This window comes from Anolis carolinensis, unplaced genomic scaffold (assembly GCF_035594765.1).
Source record: "Anolis carolinensis isolate JA03-04 unplaced genomic scaffold, rAnoCar3.1.pri scaffold_14, whole genome shotgun sequence".
NCBI lineage: Eukaryota > Metazoa > Chordata > Lepidosauria > Squamata > Dactyloidae > Anolis > Anolis carolinensis.
In genome coordinates, this window is record NW_026943825.1 from 932962 (window position 1) to 955038 (window position 22077).

Here is a 22077-nt window from a genome sequence, read left to right on the forward strand (position 1 = left end):
CTCCTTATTATCCAACATACCCACTTATCCAACCTTCTTCCAGCCTGTTTATGTTGGATAAGTGAGACTCTACTGTAATTGTAATACAGAACTGTATATAATAAATCAAAAACAATTTACCATTTACAGTAGAGTCTCACTTATCCAACACTCACTTATCCAACACTCACTTATATTATTATTGGTTTTTATTATTGTTCTTTGATGTTTGATATTTTATCATTGTGTTGTATCTGATTTTGCTGTAAGCCGCCCCGAGTCCCCTTCGGGGGAGATGGAGGCGGGATATAAATAAACTTATTATTATTATTATTATTATTATTATTATTATTATCCAACGTTCTGGATTAACCAACGCATTTTTGTAGTCAATGTTTTCAATTTATCATAATATTTTGGTGCTAAATTCATAAATGCAGTAATTACAACATAACATTACTGCGTATCGAACTACTTTTTCTGTCAAATTTGTTGTATAACATGATGTTTTGTAAAAATCATAACCTAATTTGATGTTTAATAGGCTTTTCCTTAATCCCTCCTTATTATCCAACATATCCGCTTATCCAACCTTCTGCCGGCCTGTTTATGTTGGATAAGTGAGACTCTACTGTAATTGTAATGTAGAACTGTATATAATAAATCAAAAACTATTTAGTATTTATTTACTATTTATTTATTTACTATTTACTATTTATTCGGGGTGAGAAGAGTGGGATGGGCGGCTTACATGGGGCCTAGCCCGATAAAACAATCAATATCAGTAACACGACTATAAAACAATTATACCAGTAAAACATTAATAGCAATAAAACAATCGTTAAAATCGGCAAGAAGCATACGAAAAACATACAATACTAAAACAGGAGACTAATTCATAAAATCCAGAACAGAATGTATTTATTATTATTTAGTTGTATGTATGTATACTGTATATGTAGTATTAGTATTTATTACTATTTTTGTATTTATTATTCTAACTGATACTATTATTTAATAATATTTAATATTATTAGTTTTTATTAATAGTATTATTTCTGGTTATTATTATTATGTATTAATAAGTACTATGCATTATTATTAATGTCAGGAGGTTGGGCTGGATGGCTGTTGGGGGTCCCTTCCAACCTTAGGATTCTGTGGTTCTATTATTATTATTATTATTATTATTATCATTATATCAATGATACAACAATAAAACAATTATACCAATAAAACCTCAATTATCAGTAAAACAATCGATAAAATCGACATAAAGCATACAATATTGAAACAGGAGACTAATTCGTAGATCCCAGGCAAAGTGCAGAGTGTTACGAAATGGGAAAAGGAAATTTCACAGTTGAATGGACAATAAAGTGCGGTATAAAATGGCAAGACAACAAAAATGTAGTAAATAAATCAAAGAAAGAAAGAAATACCATGCAGCTGTGGACAAGTCTACTTAGGGAGCTCCAAACACAGCATTGGCCAGACACATAGAATCAAGGAACACGGAAGGCACTGCAGGCTGATTCAGGCAGAGAAGTCAGCCATAGCAAGGCACTTGATGAACCCACCTGGACACAGAATATTATTCTTGGAGAACACGGACAGGGTGGACCACTCTGACAACCACCATGTCAGACGACACAGAGAAGCCACTGAAACCCACAATCAGGGGAGAGAAGAGCGGCCTGAATCGGAGGGTGGCCTTTTTCGCGAATGCCTACCTGGGTGTTGACCACGGCCTGCTGCAGGGTCTTCTCAGGCAGACTGAGGTGCCCCACGGAGCCTGCGTCTTCCATCAAATAGATGGGGTGGGAGAGGCCGCACTGCCGCAAGCGGAACTAAACAACCGGGAGAGAAAGCGTGGCCCAAGCCTGATCACGGGCGTGACAGATGCTTCTCCACATCTATATATATAAAAGAGTGGTGGCATCACGGCCACGCACAAAACAACAAAACTACAGGCCTCCCAACCTCGGAATTTGACAACACAACCCATCATCCACGCCTCAAGGTTGATACAACAAAAAGAAAAAAAATAAAGTCCTAATTACAGGGAGAGGAATAATAGTTTTTATCCCATTGCTGCCAGTTAGAAGGCTAAGCTCCGCCCACTTGGTCTCCTAGCAACCTCCTCAGCCCAGGGCACAGGCACAGTTAGGCCTCACTTAGGCCTCTTCCACAGATTATCAGATTTTAACTGGATTATATGGCAGTGTAGACTCAAGGCCCTTCCACACAGCTATATAACCCATTTAGAATATTATATTATCTGCTTTGAACTGGATTATCTTGACTCCACACTGCCATATAATCCATTTCAGTGTGCATACTAAACATAAAGACAACCACACAACAGACATTTAATACCACCACCACCTCAACAATTTCTCACCAACACCACCAGACAACACCACAGCAACGCGTGGCCGGGCACAGCTAGTCTATATATATAAAAGAGTGATGGCATCACGGCGACCCACAAAACAACAAAACTACAGGCCCCCCAACCTCGAAATTTGACAACACAACCCATCATCCACGCCTCTAGGTTGATACAACAAAAAGAAAAGAAATATAAAGTCCTAATTAGAGAGAGAGGAATAATTACTTTTATCCAATGGCTGCCAATTAGAAGGCTAAGCTCCGCCCACTTGGTCTCCTAGCAACCCACTCAGCCCAGGGGACAGGCAGAGTCAGGCCTCACTTAGGCCTCTTCTCCACTGCCTACAAAATACAGATTATCAGATTTGAACTGGATTATATGGCAGTGTAGACTCCAGGCCCTTCCACACAGCTATATAACCCATTTAGAATCTTATATTATCTGCTTTGCACTGGATTATCTGGACTCCACACTGCCATATAATCCACTTCAGTGTGCATTTTATCCAGCTGTGAAGAAGGGGCCTCATATATAATATATATAATGGCTATAGAGAGGACCAACAAATATTAGATCCAAAAATATACAGTATATACTTGAGTATAAGCCTAGTTTTTCAGCCCTTTTTTAGGACTGAAAAAAACCCTCCTTATCCCATTTCCCCGAAGGGATTCAGAGCGGCTTACATGGGGCCAAGCCCGGATAAAACAGCAAACAACACACAATAACATCAGAAAATACAAACAAAAAGTAAATTAACATTCTCAACATAATAGTAATAATAAAAACATATACTGTATATACTCGGGTATAAGCCTAGTTTTTCAGCCCTTTTTTAGGACTGAAAAAAAAACCTCCTCGGCTTATACTCAGGTGGGGGTCCTGGTGGGCTTATATTCAGGTCAGCTTATACTCAAGTATATATGGTATATTTATTATTTTTCTCTATTATTATTGGTATTGTTACATTTATTATTTTACTCTATTAATTATTATTACTACATTTATTATTTTACTCTATTACATTATTTCACTTTATTATTATTACTACATTTATTATTTTACTCTATTTATTATTACATTTATTATTTTATTCTTTTAATTATTATTATTACATTTATTATTTTACTCTATTATTACATTTATTATATTATTATTTTAATTATTATTATTATTACATTTATTATTTTACTCTATTTATTATTACATTTATTATTTTATTATTTTAATTATTATTATTATTACATTTATTATTTTACTCTATTTATTATTACATTTATTATTTTACTGCATTTGTTATTATTATGATTATTACATGTATTATTTCACTCTATGACTATTAAAAGGATACATAAGCACATTTACATTGAAGAAGATGAAAATGATTAAATCAGAGTTGGTCACTCATATCTTAAATTACAGTTTGATGTAAAGATTCAAAAACATGTAAACTACTAAGGCCTCAATTAATGTAATTTTATTGGTACCTCGGCTTATACTGGAGTCAATGTTTTCCCAGTTTTATATTCGGGTCGGCTTATACTCGAGTATATACGGTAATGTAATTTTTATTGGTATCTCGGCTTATACTGGAGTCAATGTTTTCCCAGTTTCTTTGTGGCAAAATTAGGTGCCTCGGCTTATATTCGGGTCGGCTTATACTCGAGTATATATGGTAATGTAATTTTTATTGGTATCTCGGCTTATACTGGAGTCAATGTTTTCCCAGTTTCTTTGTGGCAAAATTAGGTGCCTCGGCTTATATTCGAGTATATACGGTAATGTAATTTTTATTGGTATCTCGGCTTATACTGGAGTCAATGTTTTCCCAGTTTCTTTGTGGCAAAATTAGGTGCCTCGGCTTATATTCGAGTATATACGGTAATGTAATTTTTATTGGTATCTCGGCTTATACTGGAGTCAATGTTTTCCCAGTTTCTTTGTGGCAAAATTAGGTGCCTCGGCTTATATTCGAGTATATACGGTAATGTAATTTTTATTGGTATCTCGGCTTATACTGGAGTCAATGTTTTCCCAGTTTCTTTGTGGCAAAATTAGGTGCCTCGGCTTATATTCGAGTATATACGGTAATGTAATTTTTATTGGTATCTCGGCTTATCCTGGAGTCAATGTTTTCCCAGTTTTTTTGTGGCAAAATTAGGTGCCTCGGCTTATATTCGGGTGGGCTTATACTCGAGTATATACGGTAATGTAAATTTATTGGTCTCTCGGCTTATCCTGGAGTCAATGTTTTCCCAGTTTTTTTGTGGCAAAATTAGGTGCCTCGGCTTATATTCGGGTGGGCTTATACTCGAGTATATACGGTAATGTATTTTTTATTGGTATCTCGGCTTATACTGGAGTCAATGTTTTCCCAGTTTTTTTGTGGCAAAATTAGGTGCCTCGGCTTATATTCGGGTGGGCTTATACTCGAGTATATACGGTAATGTATTTTTTATTGGTATCTCGGCTTATACTGGAGTCAATGTTTTCCCAGTTTTTTTGTGGCAAAATTAGGTGCCTTGGCTTATATTCGGGTCGGCTTGTACTTGAGTATATACGGTAGGTTCTAACACCTTGATGATCGAAAGTATGTCTTCCCAAAACTCTGACATGACGAGCAGCATACCTTCTGTTCACGATAGCGGCCGTCGATGATGCTGCTGCACAAGTCGGGCATCTTCTTCCGTTCCACAACGTAGTCGAGCACCAGTTCTTGCGCTGAACGTGGTTGGAGTTATACAACAAATTTGACAGAAAAAGCAGTTCAATACATAGTAATGTTATGTTGTAATTACTGTATTTACAACTTTAGCACCAAAATATCACGATATATTGAAAACATTGACTACAAAAATGCCTTGGATAATCCAGAACCTTGGTGTTAGGTTCCCTTCTCCCAGTTGTGCTGTGGGTAAGTCTTCCCCAGAAGAAAGCACCAAGACACACGCTGGGTTTTATTGTACGGAATACCGGAAACTTCTCTTTGGCCCATTTATATAGGGGCTCTCGCATACCAGAGGGTCATTGAGGTTTTATGGATCGTTAGGTTCCCTTCTCCCAGTTGTGCTGTGCGTAAGTCTTCCCCAGAAGAAAGCACCAAGACACACGCTGGGTTTTATTGTACGGAATACCGGAAACTTCTCTTTGGCCCATTTATATAGGGGCTCTCGCATACCAGAGGGTCATTGAGGTTTTATGGATCGTTAGGTTCCCTTCTCCCAGTTGTGCTGTGCGTAAGTCTTCCCCAGAAGAAAGCACCAAGACACACGCTGGGTTTTATTGTACGGAATACCGGAAACTTCTCTTTGGCCCATTTATATAGGGGCTCTCGCATACCAGAGGGTCATTGAGGTTTTATGGATCGTTAGGTTCCCTTCTCCCAGTTGTGCTGTGCGTAAGTCCTCCCCAGAAGAAAGCACCAAGACACACGCTGGGTTTTATTGTATGGAATACCAGGATCTTCTCTGTAGCCAATTTATATAGGGGCTCTTACATGCCAGAGGGTCATTGAGGTTTTATGGCTGGCCCGTTTTATGGCTGGCATCTGTTCTTTGCCAGCGCTTGCTCTGTGTCTGGAGATGTCATAAGATTGGAGGTCATGACACTTGGATAAGCGAGTCATGGATAAGTGAGACTCTACCACAGGGGTCCCCAAACTAAGGCCCGGGGGCCACATGCGGCCCTCCAAGGTCATTTACCTGGCCCCCGCCCTCAGTTTTATAATAAAATATATTGTATAATAATATTATAATGTAATACAATATAACACTAATAATAATACCATATAATAATATTAATTATATATTATATATTACTAATAATATTACTAATAATATTACAGTATAGCGGTATAGTTTAATATAGTAATATATAATGCTAATAGTGTGCTATGCTAATAATATAATATATTGTATATATAATTTGTAAGCCACTCTGAGTTCCCTTTGGGGTGAGAAGGGTATGATACAAATGTAATAAATAAATATAGTAAATAAATAAATTTTAGACTTAGGCTCGCCCAAAGTCTGAAATGACTTGAAGGCACGCAACAATAACAACAATCCTAATGAACTTGACTATCTAATTGGCCAGAACCAGGAGCACACTTCCCATTGAAATCCTGATAAATGTATGTTGGTTAAAATTGTTTTTATTTTAAAATATTGTATTACTCTTTCATTGTTCTTGTTGTTTTTGCACTACAAATAAGACATGTGCAGTGTGCATCGGAATTTGTTTGTATTTTTTTTTTCAACTGATAATTTGGCCCTTCAATAGTCTGAAGGATTGTGGACTGGCCCTCTGCTTAAAAAGTTTGGGGACCCCTGCTCTACCATCTCTGCACTAGGTCTACCATCTCTGCCCCTAAGTCTACCTTCTCTGCCACTTGGTCTAAAAAAATTTTTTTTTAAAGGTCTCCTCTCTGAGTCTTTGGTGGTTGCATCTTCGCAAATTGGTGGCAGTGGTTATTAATTCTTTACAAATTTGGGGCAGCGGGTGGGATAAAAAGATTCCACCTGCCTGAACGAACCTTAGACGTCCTTTACAGTCAGATGTTTGTAACTTGGGGACTGCCTGCACTGTACGTCCCAACTTGTGGCAACCCAGAAGCCTTTGTGTCCAACCTCCGGCCCAAAACACTTCCCGCCATCCCGGAATCCCACCTGTGGCTGGAGAGACTCGCTCCCGGGCCACCCAAAGGAAGTCGCCCACGTGGAGCTTCCGGACGCTGAAGGGGACGTGGTGACGCCGGAGTTCCTCCACCAGCTCCTGTTTCCGGGACGCAGGACCCCTGACAGGAAGGGGGTTGAAAAAATAATGAAAAGCCATAATGAAAAATAATGAACAATAATGAAAATAATAATAATGAAAAAAAATAATGAACAATAATAATGAAAAATAATGAAAAATAATAATGAAAAACAATAATGAAACACAATAATGAACAATAATGAAAAATAATAATGAAAAACAATAATGAAAAATAATGAACAATAATAAAAATAATGAAAAAAATAATGAACAATAATGAACAATAATGAAAAATAATAATGAACAATAATGAACAATAATAAAAAATAATGAACAATAATGAAAACTAATAATGAAAAACAATAATGAAAAATAATGAACAATAATAAAAATAATGAAAAAAATAATGAACAATAATGAAAAATAATAATGAACAATAATGAACAATAATAAAAAATAATGAACAATAATGAAAACTAATAATGAAAAACAATAATGAAAAATAATGAACAATAATGAAAAATAATGAACAATAATAAAAAATAATGAAAAACAATAATGAACAATAATAAAAAATAATGAACAATAATGAAAAAGATTAATAATGAAAAACAATAATGAAAAATAATGAACAATAATAAAAAAGATAATAATGAAAAACAATAATGAAAAATAATGAACAATAATGAAAAAGGTAATAATGAAAAACAATAATGAAAAATAATGAAAAAGATAATAATGAAAAACAATAATGAAAAATAATGAACAACAATGAAAAATAATAATAATGAAAAGCAATAATGAAAAATAATGAACAATAATGAACAATAATAATAATGAAAAACAATAATGAAAAATAATGAACCATAATGAAAAATAATAATAATGAGAAACAATGGAAGCCAGAGGTGGGAGAGTCCTCGTCTCTACACATCGTAAGATTTGTACAAGATATTGTGCCAAGTTGATATGAAACTAGCCTCAACGCTATTCTACACTCACCCGGTGGTCTCAATGACGTCCACGCAGAGGACCACGTCAAACTGGCCAGGCTGAAGGGTGAACTGGGGCTTAAGCAGCTCTCTTTCTGGTTCCTTATCAATTGACCTGCAAAAGAATGGGAAGAATGGGATCCTTCAAAGAGGCACACAAACCACATAATTTGCGGCACAAATGACCTAATTATAATTACCTTATATACTCGAGTATAAGCTGAGTATTATTATTATTATTATTACATTTATTATTTTACTCTATTATTATTATTATTGCATTTATTATTTTACTCTATTTATTACCATTATTACATTTATTATTTTACTCATTAATATAGTTACTATTACATTAATTTTACTATATTTGTATTATTAATACATTTATTATTTCACTCTGATATGATTATTTACATTTATTATCTTACTCCATTTATTACATTTATTATTTTACTCTATTTATTATTATTATTTATTGCATTTACTATTTATTGTTACATTTATTATTTTACTCTATTTATTTTTACATTTACAGTAGAATCTCACTTATCCAACACTCGCTTATCCAACGTTCTGGATTATCCAACGCATTTTTGTAGTCAATGTTTTCAATATATCGTGATATTTTGGTGCTAAATTCATAAATACAGTAATTACTACATAGCATTACTGCATATTGAACTACTTTTTCTGCCAAATTTGTTGTCTAACATGATGTTTTGGTGCTTCATTTGTAAAATCATAACCTAATTTGATGTTTAATAGGCTTTTCCTTAATGTCTCCTTATTATCCAACATATTCGCTTATCCAACATTCTGCTGGCCCGTTTATGTTGGATAAGTGAGACTCTACTGTATTACATTAATTTTACTATATTTTTATTATTAATACATTTATTATTTCACTGATATGATTATTTACATTTATTATTTTACTCAATTTATTACATTTATTATTTTACTCTATTTATTATTATTATTACATTTATTATTTTACTCTATTTATTTTTACATTTATTATTTTACTGTATTTATTAGTATTATTACCTTTATTATTTTACTCTATGATTATTAAAAGGATACATCAGCACATTTACATTGAAGAAAGTGAGACTAATGATTTAACCAGAGTTGGACAGTTTTATCTTAAATTACCGTTTTATGTAAATATTCAAAAATATTTAACCTACGGATGCCTCAATTAATGTAATTTTATTGGTATCTATTTTTATTTCTGAAATTTACCGCTCTCGGCTTATACTCGAGTCAATATTTTCCCAAGTTTTTGGGGTGAAATTAGGTGCCTCGGCTTATATTCAGGTCGGCTTATACTCGAGTATATATGGTAATGTAATTTGATTGGTATCTTGGCTTATACTGGAGTCAATATTATTTATTTATTTATTTATTTATTTATTTTTCAAACTTATATGCCGCCACTCCCCTAGGGCTCGGAGCGGCTTACAAGAACCGGCTAAAATCAACAATTTAAAAAACATTTTCCCAGGTTTTTGTGGTAAAATTAGGTGCCTTGGCTTATATTCGGGCCGGCTTATACTCGAGTATATATGGTACATTATGGCATCCGGCAGTTCCCCTCTTTACCTTGGGAAATCCTCCTTCTCCATCCGGTCTTCACCTTCACCCTCCGAAAGAGCACATAATTCTCTGCTTCTGGTTGACGTGGTTGGTGATGTTTTCCGGGCATCATCCTTCGGGTCTTCCAAGGCGGCCAGCTCTCGGGCCAAGGACAAGCCAGACTCCGTCAGAGAATATCTGAAAGAACAGAGCAGATTTTTTAAAAACCTTTCAAAATTTGCAACATTAGATTTCGATTAGTATCAGTAGCCTCCCTGATCCCTTCAACTGAGGATCAGTCTTCCCTGTGCCTCATCAGAGCACAGACTAATTGCTTCTCTTTAAACGTGCACTTCTCCAACAAAATGGCAGTTGGCTCCGCCTACTTCTCCATGGCAACCAACTCCTGAGTGCAGAGGTGCAATAACTGAATTATTGACCCTTTTAAAACTCACAATTAAACATAACATCTGTAAACTAAAAATTCACACTTCATTACAATGATCTTTTCTCATATTAAAACATGGCTACATGGCACTGGCCTGGGATCCATACCTGGCTGGGATACTGGTCTTGAGGACCAGCTCCTTGCGGATTAGATTGCAGACTGCAGACCAAGCCGTCTTCTTATCGCCCGGGTCAGCCTGGAAGAGAGAAGAAGCAACGCCAGTAAGCACAGGGCGATCGATTAGAGAAAAGAGTGGCTAATAGAGATATTTCACAACCTGATCTATACATAAAAACCCAGCTTTTGGAACCAACTCACCAGACAGAAAGATTTATCGCAGAGTGGTTGAGCTGCTCGTTGTAACTCCGGCTTTGTCAAGTAACCCCGGGATTCCGGATTCTAGGAAAGGGATCGAAAAAGCAGGCCAGACTAACATAATAATAATAATAATAATAACAATAATAATAAATATTTTCATCTTCTTCAATGTAAATGTGCTTATGTATCCTTTTAGTAATAATAGAGTGAAATAATAAATGTAATTATCATAATACATAGAGTAAAATAATAAATGTAATAATAATACATAAATTAAAGTAATAAGTGTAATAGTAATAATAAATAGAGTAAAATAATAAATGTATTAATAATAATAAAAATAGAGTAAAGTAAATGTAAAAGTAACAACAATAATAGAGTAAAATAATAAATGTAATAATAATAATAATACTGAATAGAGTAAAATAATAAATGTAATAATAATAATAATACTGAATAGAGTAAAATAATAAATGTAACCATACCAATAACAATAGAGAAAAATAATAAATATACCATATATACTTGAGTATAAGCAGACCTGAATATAAGCCCACGAGGACCCTCACCCAAGTGTAAGCCAAGGAAGTTTTTTTCAGTCCTAAAAAGGGCTGAAAAACTAGGCTTATACTCGAGTATATACAGTATTCTATGATACTGGCAGGCATGCCATTCTGAACAATGAGTGAACAGATACGGGGGGGGGTTGTTCCCATCCCTTCTTTTTAAAAAATTTTATTTTTTATTTTTGTGATGCAAACATACAAACTTGTGGATAAAAACAGGGAAGAAAAAATACATTGGGGAAGCGGTGAGGAAACGGGAAAAAAGGGAAGGGAAGGGGAATTGAAATACATAGATACAGACTATTCCTCTAATTAAATCGATTTAAGTAAGTCATAATTTGTGTCCGGGTCCTCCTATTATTTTAGTTTGTGCTTTTGTTTTGAAATACATGTCCACTTTTTCCCAATTTGTCCTCTTAACGGGTTTGTCTCTTAGTTCTTTCATATAGAAAGTGAGTTGGTCCATGTCCCTGATTTCTTTCACCTTCTCTAACCAAAGATCTAAGTTAGGAATCTGTTCAAGTTTCCATTTTTTGGCCAGTACAATTCTGGCAGCAGTTGTTGTATATATAAATAACTAGCTGTGCCCGGCCACGCGTTGCTGTGGCAAAGTCTGGTGGTCTGGGAAATAAAGTATTGAGGAACTGGTGGTAGTTAAGTAAAGGGTAAAGGTTTTCCCCTGACATTAAGTTCAGTCGTGTCTGACTTTGGGGGTCTCAATTTCTAAGCTGAAGAGCTGGCGTTGTCTGTAGACTCCTCCAAGGTCATGTGGCCAGCATGACTGCATGGAGCGCCGTTACTTTCCCACCGGAGCAGTACCTATTCATGTACTCTCATTTGTATGTTTTTGAACTTTAGGGTTGGCAGAAGCTGCCTAAGTGAGTCCTAACTCTGCCTGTCCCCTGGGCGGAGTGGGTTGCTAGGAGACCAATGCTTGGATTGTGTCCTGCTGCATAGTAGAAAGGATTGGGCTGGATGTCCCTTAGGGGTCTCTCCAAACTCTTGTGCCTGTCCCCTGGGCTGAGTAGGTTGCTAGGAGACCAAGTGGGCGGAACTTAGCCTTGTAACCTGCAGCAATTGGATAAAAACAATTATTCCTCTCCCTCTAATTAGGACTTTATTTTTCTTTTCTTTTGGTTATATCAACCTGGAGGCGTGGATGATGGGTTGTGTTGTCAAATTTCGAGGTTGGGGGGCCTGTAGTTTTGTTGTTTTGTGGGTCGCCGTGATGCCATCACTCTTTTATATATATAGATTTGTCATCGTTTAAGTCCCAGTTTAGTGCCGGATCTAGAATACCCAGTAGATAGGATTCCGGTTTCATAAGGAACCTTATATTTAATATTTTTTGGATTCCCATCCCTTCTTTGAGGGGTTTTGCCCCAACCACAGCTTACCCTCGTGTCCCGGTAAAGAGCCACCAGCACGGCATACGCTGCAGATCGCTGGGTTGGGATCCGAGCCCGGCGGCGGCGGGATACAAGTTGCTTTTTCTAAAAGGAAAAAAGAAATCGGTTGCTCAATTTCTTTGTTTCTTTAAGCCAGGGGTCCCCAAACTAAGGCCCGGGGGCCGGATGCGGCCCTCCAAGGTCATTTACATGGCCCCCTCCCTCAGTTTTATAATATAATATTTTATATCATTTTAAATAATATAATATATTGTATATACATATAATATTGATAATAATATTATAATGTTATACAATATAATACTAATAATAATACCATATAATAATATTAATTATATGTCATATATTACATATAATATTACAGTATAGTGGTATAGTTTAATATAGTAATATATAATGCTAATATTGTGCTATGCTAATAATATAATATATTGTATATACATATAATATTGATAATAATACCATATAATAATATTAATTATATGTTGTATATTACATATAATATTACAGTATAGTGATATAGTTCAATATAGTAATATATAATGCTAATATTGTGCTATGCTAATAATATAATATATTGTATATACATATAATATTGATAATAATACCATATAATAATATTAATTATATGTTATATATTACATATAATATTACAGTATAGTGGTATAGTTCAATATAGTAATATATAATGCCAATATTGTGCTATGCTAATAATATAATATATTGTATGTACATACAGCTGCTCTGAGTCCCCTTCGGGGTGAGAACGGCGGGATATAAATGTAGTAAATAAATGTAGTAAATGAATAAATAAATAATTTTAGACTTAGGGTCACCCAAAGTCTGAAATGACTTGAAGGCACACAACAACAACAACAATCCTAATTAACCTGACTATCTCATTGGCCAGTAGCAGGCCCACACTTCCCATTGAAATCCTGATAGGTTTATGTTGGTTACAATTGTTTTCATTTTTAAATATGGTATTGTTCTTTCATTGTTGTTGCTGTTTTGCACTACAAATAAGACATGTGCAGTGTACATAGGAATTTGTCCGGTTTTTTTTTCAAATGATAATTCGGCCCCTCCACAGTTGGAAGGGTTGTGGACCGGCCCTCTGCTTTAAAAGTTTGAGGACCCCTGCTTTAAGCATAAGAGTTCCAAGATCTGAACGAAGCCATGGGCTCAAGTCCAGTTTGTCTCCTGAGCTTTGTTCAAACAGGAAGCCACTAAAACGGAAAGGACGTTCCCGTTTCACCCAATTTTTAACTTGTGTATTTTAACCTACAATTTGTTGGTGTTGTTATATAGTCATGTGTGCATGTTGTTATATATATTTTAAACTTGTTGTGGTCTGCCTCAAGTTGTAAGGAGAGGTAGTTAATATTATTATGAATATTATCATTATGATATTGGTGTGGTCATGTGCGTATGTTATTACAGTACAGTAGAGTCTCACTTATCCAACACTCGCTTATCCAACGTTCTGGATTATCCAACGCATTTTTGTAGTCAATGTTTTCAATACATCGTGATATTTTGGTGCTAAATTCATAAATACAGTAATTACTACATAGCATTACTGCAAATTGAACTAATTTTTCTGTCAAATTTGTTGTATAACATGATGTTTTGGTGCTTAATTTGTAAATTCATAACCTAATTTGATATTTAAGAGGCTTCTCCTTAATCTCTCCTTATTATCCAACATATTCGCTTATCCAACGTTCTGCCGGCCCGTTTATGTTGGATAAGTGAGACTCTACTGTATATGTATTTTAATAGTTTCGTGTTTTACCTCCCTGCTTTAACCTTGTTATACTCTGTCTCGAGCCACAAGGAGAGGCGGTTAATAAATTTGTTGTTATTATTATGACCATTATATTATTATCATTACTATTATATTATGTTGTTATTATCACTATATTGTTGTTACTGTTATTTATTTATTTACTACATTTATATTCCGCCCTTCTCAAGGACTCAGAGCGGCTTACAAATTATATTTACATACAATACATATATTATTAGCACAGTACAATACTGGTATTAAATTACTATATTGTACTATGTCATTATATCGTAATATTATTTGTAATATTACATTTAATATATAATATATAATTAATATTATTATATTTTATTATCAGTATTATACCGTAACACACTATAATATTATCAATATTATATGTATATATAATATATTATATTATTATATATTATTGTAAATTATGTTGTACAGTAGAGTCTCAATTATCCAAGCTAAACGGGCTGGCAGAAGCTTGGATAAGCAAGGCTTGGATAAGCGAGACTCTACTGTATATTATATACCATATACAGTAGTCTCACTTATCCAACACTCGCTTATCCAACGTTCTGGATTATCCAACACATTTTTGTAGTCAATGTTTTCAATATATCATGATATTTTGGTGCTAAATTCATAAATACAGTAATTACTACATAGCATTACTGTGTATTGAACTACTTTTTCTGTCAAATTTGTTGTATAGCATGATGTTTTGGTGCTTAATTTGAAAAATCATAACCTAATTTGATGCTTAATAGGCTTTTCCTTAATCCCTCCTTATTATCCAAGATATTCACTTATCCAAGATTCTGCCGGCCCGTTTAGCTTGGATAAGTGAGACTCTACTGTATTTTAAACTTGTTGTACTCTGCTTCAAGTTGTAAGGAGAGGTGGTTAATACATTATTATTATTATTATTATTATTATTATTATTATTATATTGGTGTGGTCATGTGCGTATGTATATATATAAAAAATGTAATGTTCGTTTTACTATGGAGTAAACAGCAAAACCACTGAGCCCAGTCACACCAAATTTGGCCACAAAAGACATAGTCATCCAAAATATGTCTTTCAATCAAGAAAACCTAGAACAATAGTCCAAATTACAGAGGCTATATTACATTGCTATATTATGAGTATTAGTTTTCCTTCATTTGAACTTCATTTAAATTATTATTATTATTATTATTATTATTATTATTATTATTATTATCATCATCATCATCATTATTCTCCTTCCTATCCCTTCTGGCTCTTGTCGACACAACTTAAGGGCTAGATTGCGCAAGTCTGTGCTGAACTACGTCCAACTACAATTTGTGTATTACTTACACAATTCATTGACCCATGGATAAGTAAGGGCTCCATACTCCAAACGGCACACTCACTTTTATGTGCGACTCTGGACACTGCGCCAGATCAGACTGTGGCCCCGGGATACGATCTGTGGATGTGGCCCCATAACTTGATGGTTCAGCATCGTTTGGGGTCTTCAACGTTGAGGCTTGGGGCGGCAGATCTGAAATTCACAGCACAAAAGAGCCTGGACTGAGAATCTAGAGCAGGGGTCCCCAAACTTTCAAAGCCGAGGGCCGGTCCACAATCCTTCAGACTGTGGAGGGGCCAAATGATCATTTGGGGAAAAAAAACCCGAACAAATTCTTATGCACACTGCACATGTCTTATTTGTAGTGCAAAACAACAACTATGAAAGAACAATACAATACAATATTTAAAAATAAAAACAATTGTAACCCAACATAAACCTATCAGGATTTCAATGGGAAGCGTGGGCCTGCTTCTGGCCAATGAGATAGATGAGATTGTTGTTTTGTGGGTCGCCATGACGCCATCACTCTTTTATATATATAGATTACAGCAGAGTCTCACTTATCCAATATAAACGGGCCGGAATAATATTGGATTTCATGTTTGTATCTATGTCTATCACAATTTTTAAAAACTACCAATAAAAATTATTTTTTTTAAAGGCGTTTCTTTGAAACCTTAGCCCAGGGGTCCTCAAACTTTTAAAGCAGAGGGCCGGTCCACAATCCTTCAGACTGTTGAGGGGCCGAATTATCATTTGGGGGGAAAAACCGAACCTGCGTATTAAACTACTTTTTCTGCCAAATTTGTTGTAAAACATGATGTTTTGCTGCTTCATTTGTAAAATCATAACCTAATTTGATGTTTAATAGGCTTTTCCTTAATGCCTCCTTATTATCCAACATATACGCTTATCCAACGTTCTGCCGGCCCATTTAGCTTGGATAAGTGAGACTCTACTGTAGTTCATTACACATTAATGCTATGTAGTAATTACTGTATTTTCGAATTTAGCACCAAAATATCATGATGCATTGAAAACATTGACTACAGAAATGCGTTGGATAATCCAGAACGTTGGATAAACGAGTGTTGGATAAGTGGGACTCTACTGTACTTTTTCTGTCAAATTTGTTGTATAACATGATGTTTTAGTGCTTAAATTTAAAATCATAACCTATTTTGATGTTTAATAGGCTTTTTCTTAATGTCTCCTTATTATCCAACATATTCACTTATCCAACATTCTGCCGGGCCGTTTATGTTGGATAAGTGAGACTCTACTGTAATAATAACAATAATAGAGAAGGGCGGCCAAAATGTCCAAAGGTTTGGAAGCCAAGCACCCTATAAGGAACTAGCTGTGCCCGGCCACGCGTTGCTGTGGCGAAGTCTGGTGGTCTGGGAAATAAAGTATTGAGGAATGCGTTGGATAATCCAGAACGTTGGATAAGTGAGACTCTACTGTATTATTATTTAACTTTATTTATACCCTGCCTTTTCTCCCTATGGGGATTCAAGGTGGATAACAATTCCACACTTAATCAAGTTTTAAAACTGCAATATAAATGGTATAAAAAAACCCAATTAAATAGTAACAGTGTGGTAAAAACAGATTAAAAGACAATAAAGGTCATGGAGATGTTTGTTTTCCAAAATCCCATATGCTGGTTTTCAAGCCACTAACCCTTTCTATAGCCTGGTTAATAGAATCAAGTACCGTGTTTCCCCGAAAATAAGACCTCCCCAAAGAATAAGACCTAGCAGGGTTTTGGGGGGATTGCCAAATATAAGGCCTCCCCTGAAAGTAAGACCTAGCAACTAAGGCTGCAGCAGAGTTCCATTGGGAAGCATGGCTGCAGGGCTAAAGCAGCACTCATACACACACCTGGCCTTGCCTTGCCTTTCCACTCGTCCTGCTCTTTCTGCTTCTTAAAGGTACAGGACGCATTGGGATTCTCCTCTCATCCTTATTCCTATGCTATGCCCTGAAACATTATTTTATACTATTATTCTATTGCCATATTATTATCATCATATTCTGTTACTATTATTATATCCCATTATTATATTATCCTATTAATATATTTTATATCATTATATTATATTTTTCTATTATTATTATTATATCATTATATTATTATTCTATTATTATTCTATTATATTTTCATATTATTATTCTGTTATTATTATATTCCATTATATATTATCCTATTAATATATTTTATATCATTATATTCTATACTATTATTCAATTATATTATCATATTATTATTTTATCATTATTAGCATATTCTTTTATTATTATAATATTCCATTTTATATTATCCTATTAATATATTTTATATCATTCTATTCCATTCTATTATTCTATTATATTATCCTATTATTATATTATCTAATTAATATATTGTATATCATTATATTATTATTATATTATCATATTATTATTATAGTATATTATATTATTCATCATTCATGACTACATTGAAACTAGAATAGAGAGAAATCACCGTGGAAACCTTGTGAAACCTAAACTGCAAGAGGTACCATAGATTGTTGCACATGGAAATAATGGTAGTAACAAGAAATTCTTGATAGGATTCACAGTTTGTCTGGTTATGCTGGTTTGTGATGACAACTACTTTACAGTATATAATAAATGTTCATTTTGTTGTTCAACAATAAATGTGAGCTCTTCTTCATGGAAAAATAAGACATCCCCTGAAAATAAGACCTAGTGCATCTTTGGGAGCAAAAATTAATATAAGACCCTGTCTTATTTTCGGGGAAACAGGGTAGTAAACCCCGCAATTTCTCCCAGCACGAACCAGTGGTGGCCGTGTCTTCCCGGTGTCTCTCCAGGCGCTCCTCCAGCTGCCGACAGATTTGCTCCCCAAAGTACTGAAGGATCCGGGCCTCGCGCCCGCTGTGCAAAGGCAACGGGTATTTGCGGAGGGAGCTCAGCGCCTGTGAATGGAGAGAGAATACTGTATATACGCGAGTATAAGACTAGTTTTTCAGCCCTTTTTTTAGGACTAAAAAAGCCCCCCTCGGCTTATACTCGAGTGAAGATCCTGGTTGGATTATACTTGGGTCAGCTTATGCTAGTTATATCTATATATATAAAAGAGGGATGGCATCACGGCAGTGGACAAAACAACAAAAGTAAACACCCCACATACAGGGGTCCCCAAACTTTTTAAACAGGGGGCCAGTTCACAATCCTTCGGACCATTGGAGGGCCGGACTATAGTTGACCACCGAGCAACAATAATAATAATAATAATAATAATAATAACAACAACAACACACCAGACATCACAGTTGTGGAAAAGAACAAGGTTTGGATCATTGATGTTGCCATCCCAGGTGACAGTCGCATTGAAGAAAAACAACAGGAAAAACTCTGCCGCTCTCAGGACCTCAAGATTGAACTTCAAAGACTCTGGCAGAAACCAGTGCAGGTGGTCCCGGAGGTGATGGGCACACTGGGTGCCGTGCCAAAAGATCTCAGCCGGCATTTGGAAACAATAGACATTGACAAAATTACGATCTGCCAACTGCAAAAGGCCACCTTACTGGGATCTGCACGCATCATCCGAAAATACATCACACAGTCCTAGACACTTGGGAAGTGTTCGACTTGTGATTTTGTGAAACGAAATCCAGCATGTCTATCTTGTTTGCTGTGTCATACAACGTCGTTGTGTCAATAATAATAATAATAGCAATAATAATAAAAACAGGGTTGGAAGAGACCCTTTGGGCCATTGAGTCCAATCCCATTCTGCCTTTGTGTACCGAAAGCACAAGCAAAGCACCCCTGACAGATGGCCACTCAGCCTCAATGTTAATAAATAATAATAATAATAATAATAATAATAATAATAATAATAATAATAAAGAGGGTTGGAAGAGACCCCTTGGGCCATTTTGTCCAACCCCCTTCTGCCTCTGCGGACCAAAAGCACAAGCAAAGCACCCCTGACAAATGGCCACCCAGCCTTAATGTTAATAATAATAATAATAATGGTTGTAAGAGAAGAAGAGAACCCTTGGGTCATTTAGTCAAACCCCCTTCTGCCCTTGTGCCATGGGGGCCGGATAAATGGCTTCGGTGGGCCGCATCCGGCCCCCGGCCCTTAGTTTGGGGACCCCTGCCCCACAACCTCGAAAATTGACAGCACAACCCCTCATCCATGCCTCTAGGTTGATACAACAAAAATAAAATAAAAATAGAGTCCGAATGAGAGAGAGAGGAATAATTGTTTTTATCCAATTGCTGCCAGTTAGAAGGCTAAGCTCCGCTCACTTGGTCTCCTAGCAACCCACTCAGCCCAGGGGACCCTTTACCTTAACTACTACCAATTCCTCAATACTTTATTTCCCATACCACCATACTTCGCCACAGCAACGCGTGGCTGGGCACAGCTTGTATATATATATATACACACACACACACACACACACACAATATAATTTACAATAATATATAATTATAACATATTGTATATACATATAATATTCATAATATTATTATTCACTAATCCAAGCCTCGCTTATCCAAGCCTCTGGATAATCCAAGCCATTTTTGTAGTCAATGTTTCCAATATATTGTGATATTTTGGTGCTAAATTCGTAAATACAGTAATTACAACATAACATTACTGCGTATTGAACTACTTTTTCTGTCAAATTTGTTGTATAACATGAAGTTTTGGTGCTTAATTTGTAAAATCATAACCTAATTTGATGTTTAATAGACTTTTCCTTGATCAGTCCTTATAATCCAAGATATTCGCTTATCCAAGCTTCTGCCGGCCCGTTTAGCTTGGATTAGTGAGACTCTACTGTATATTGTATATACATATAATATTGATAATAATATTATGATGTAATACAATGTAATAATACACTATTGTAATTGTATATATTACATGTAATATTAATATTATAGTATAGTCGTATAGTACAATATAATAATATATAATGCTTATGTAGTGCTTATATTGTGCTATACTAATAATATAATTTATTGTATGTATACTAATACTAATACTATATTGTATATACATATAATATTGGTAATAATATTATGATGTAATACAATGTAATAATAATAATACACTATTATAATTGTATATATTACATGTAATATTACTAATAATATTATAGTATAGTCGTATAGTACAATATAATAATATATAATGCTTATGTAGTGCTTATATTGTGCTATCCTAATAATATAATATATTGTATGTATATATAACTTGTAAGCCGCCCTGAGTCCCCTTCGGGGTGAGAAGGGCGGGATATAAATGTCACTATTTTATTTATAAATATATGAATAATATTATGTATATAAATTTATATATATATTATATATATTGTAAAATTATAATATTTATAATATATAAAAATTTATATACATAATATTATTCATATAATTTATATATATTATAATAGTATAATATTATTTATTTTTTATAAATAATAAATAATAATGCTGTTTGGCACCACTTTAACAGCCATGGTTCAATGCTATGGGATTCTGGCAGTTGTAGTTTTACAAGGTCAGTCTTTTGGTGTGGGCGTGGCTAAGCTCTTTCTCCCTTCGTGTGGGCGTGGCTTCTCGGCAAGGGGGCGTGGCTTACCCGCTCATAGGCCCGTTGGCTTCTTGCCCGCCCGCGTTCGGCGGCTTCGTCGCGCCATTCCTGGAGCCACCGCATAAATAAAGGATTCGGACACACCGGGTGAGGCTTCGGCATCTTTTTGTCCTACGTTCCGAGGACTTCGTTGGGTTCCTCTCCGGTTCCCGCGCCTCAGAATGGCCGGAAGTGTAAGGAAATCGAACAGGCCGCCAAAAAACGGGTGCACGCATGCGCATTTCGTACCCCGTGGTGGCGTAAAAAGAGACGACTCCATGTGCGCATGCTCAGTTCGCGCTCAGCGGCCGAAAGCTGAAACTGCAGAGCTAGCGAAGAACCCGAGAGGGACTCGATGTGCGCATGCGCAATATTCTCATGGATGATAGCAAGAAACAAAGATATACTGTACTGTATATACGTATTCAATAAAATAAAAATAGATGTTTGCAGGAAATAGAAAATAGAAATAGATCCTTTGCAGGAGAGTATATTATACTATTGGTAATATATAATATATTGTACTATATCGTAAGTTGTAGTGTATAATATATATAATATAATATATAATATATATTACAACAATTTTAATATAGATATATTAGTATTATTACAATACAGTTTGACACCACTTTAATTGCTCAATGGGATCATGGGATGGAAAGCATGTCAAACTGCATTGCAGGCTTAGAACTCAGTCTAATTATGCTATCCTAATTTTATATACACATATATATATATATATATACAATAATTTATAAATATATAATAAATTGTGGATACTTATAATGTTGATAATACTATAATGTAATACAATATTATACTAATAATACAATATATGCTAATT

General features: G+C 35.0%; 1 protein-coding gene across 1 annotated transcript in view; it reads right to left on the bottom strand.

Moving 5' to 3' along the window:
- Nucleotides 1-21647, bottom strand: part of mus81 (MUS81 structure-specific endonuclease subunit) — a 30431-nt gene extending 8784 nt beyond the window's left edge. Inside the window, exons 1-12 of the mRNA XM_062965199.1 lie at nt 21240-21647; nt 18414-18552; nt 15599-15772; nt 13579-13643; nt 12429-12524; nt 10466-10546; nt 10255-10343; nt 9727-9897; nt 8132-8236; nt 7042-7169; nt 5004-5095; nt 1713-1829 (exon numbers count right to left, since the gene is read on the bottom strand). Of these exons, the coding sequence (XP_062821269.1) occupies nt 1713-1829; nt 5004-5095; nt 7042-7169; nt 8132-8236; nt 9727-9897; nt 10255-10343; nt 10466-10546; nt 12429-12524; nt 13579-13643; nt 15599-15772; nt 18414-18552; nt 21240-21353 (1371 nt within the window). The 5' untranslated portion in view covers nt 21354-21647. The remainder of the gene's footprint in view (nt 1-1712; nt 1830-5003; nt 5096-7041; nt 7170-8131; nt 8237-9726; nt 9898-10254; nt 10344-10465; nt 10547-12428; nt 12525-13578; nt 13644-15598; nt 15773-18413; nt 18553-21239) is intronic.
- Between the last annotated feature and the right edge of the window lie 430 nt (nt 21648-22077).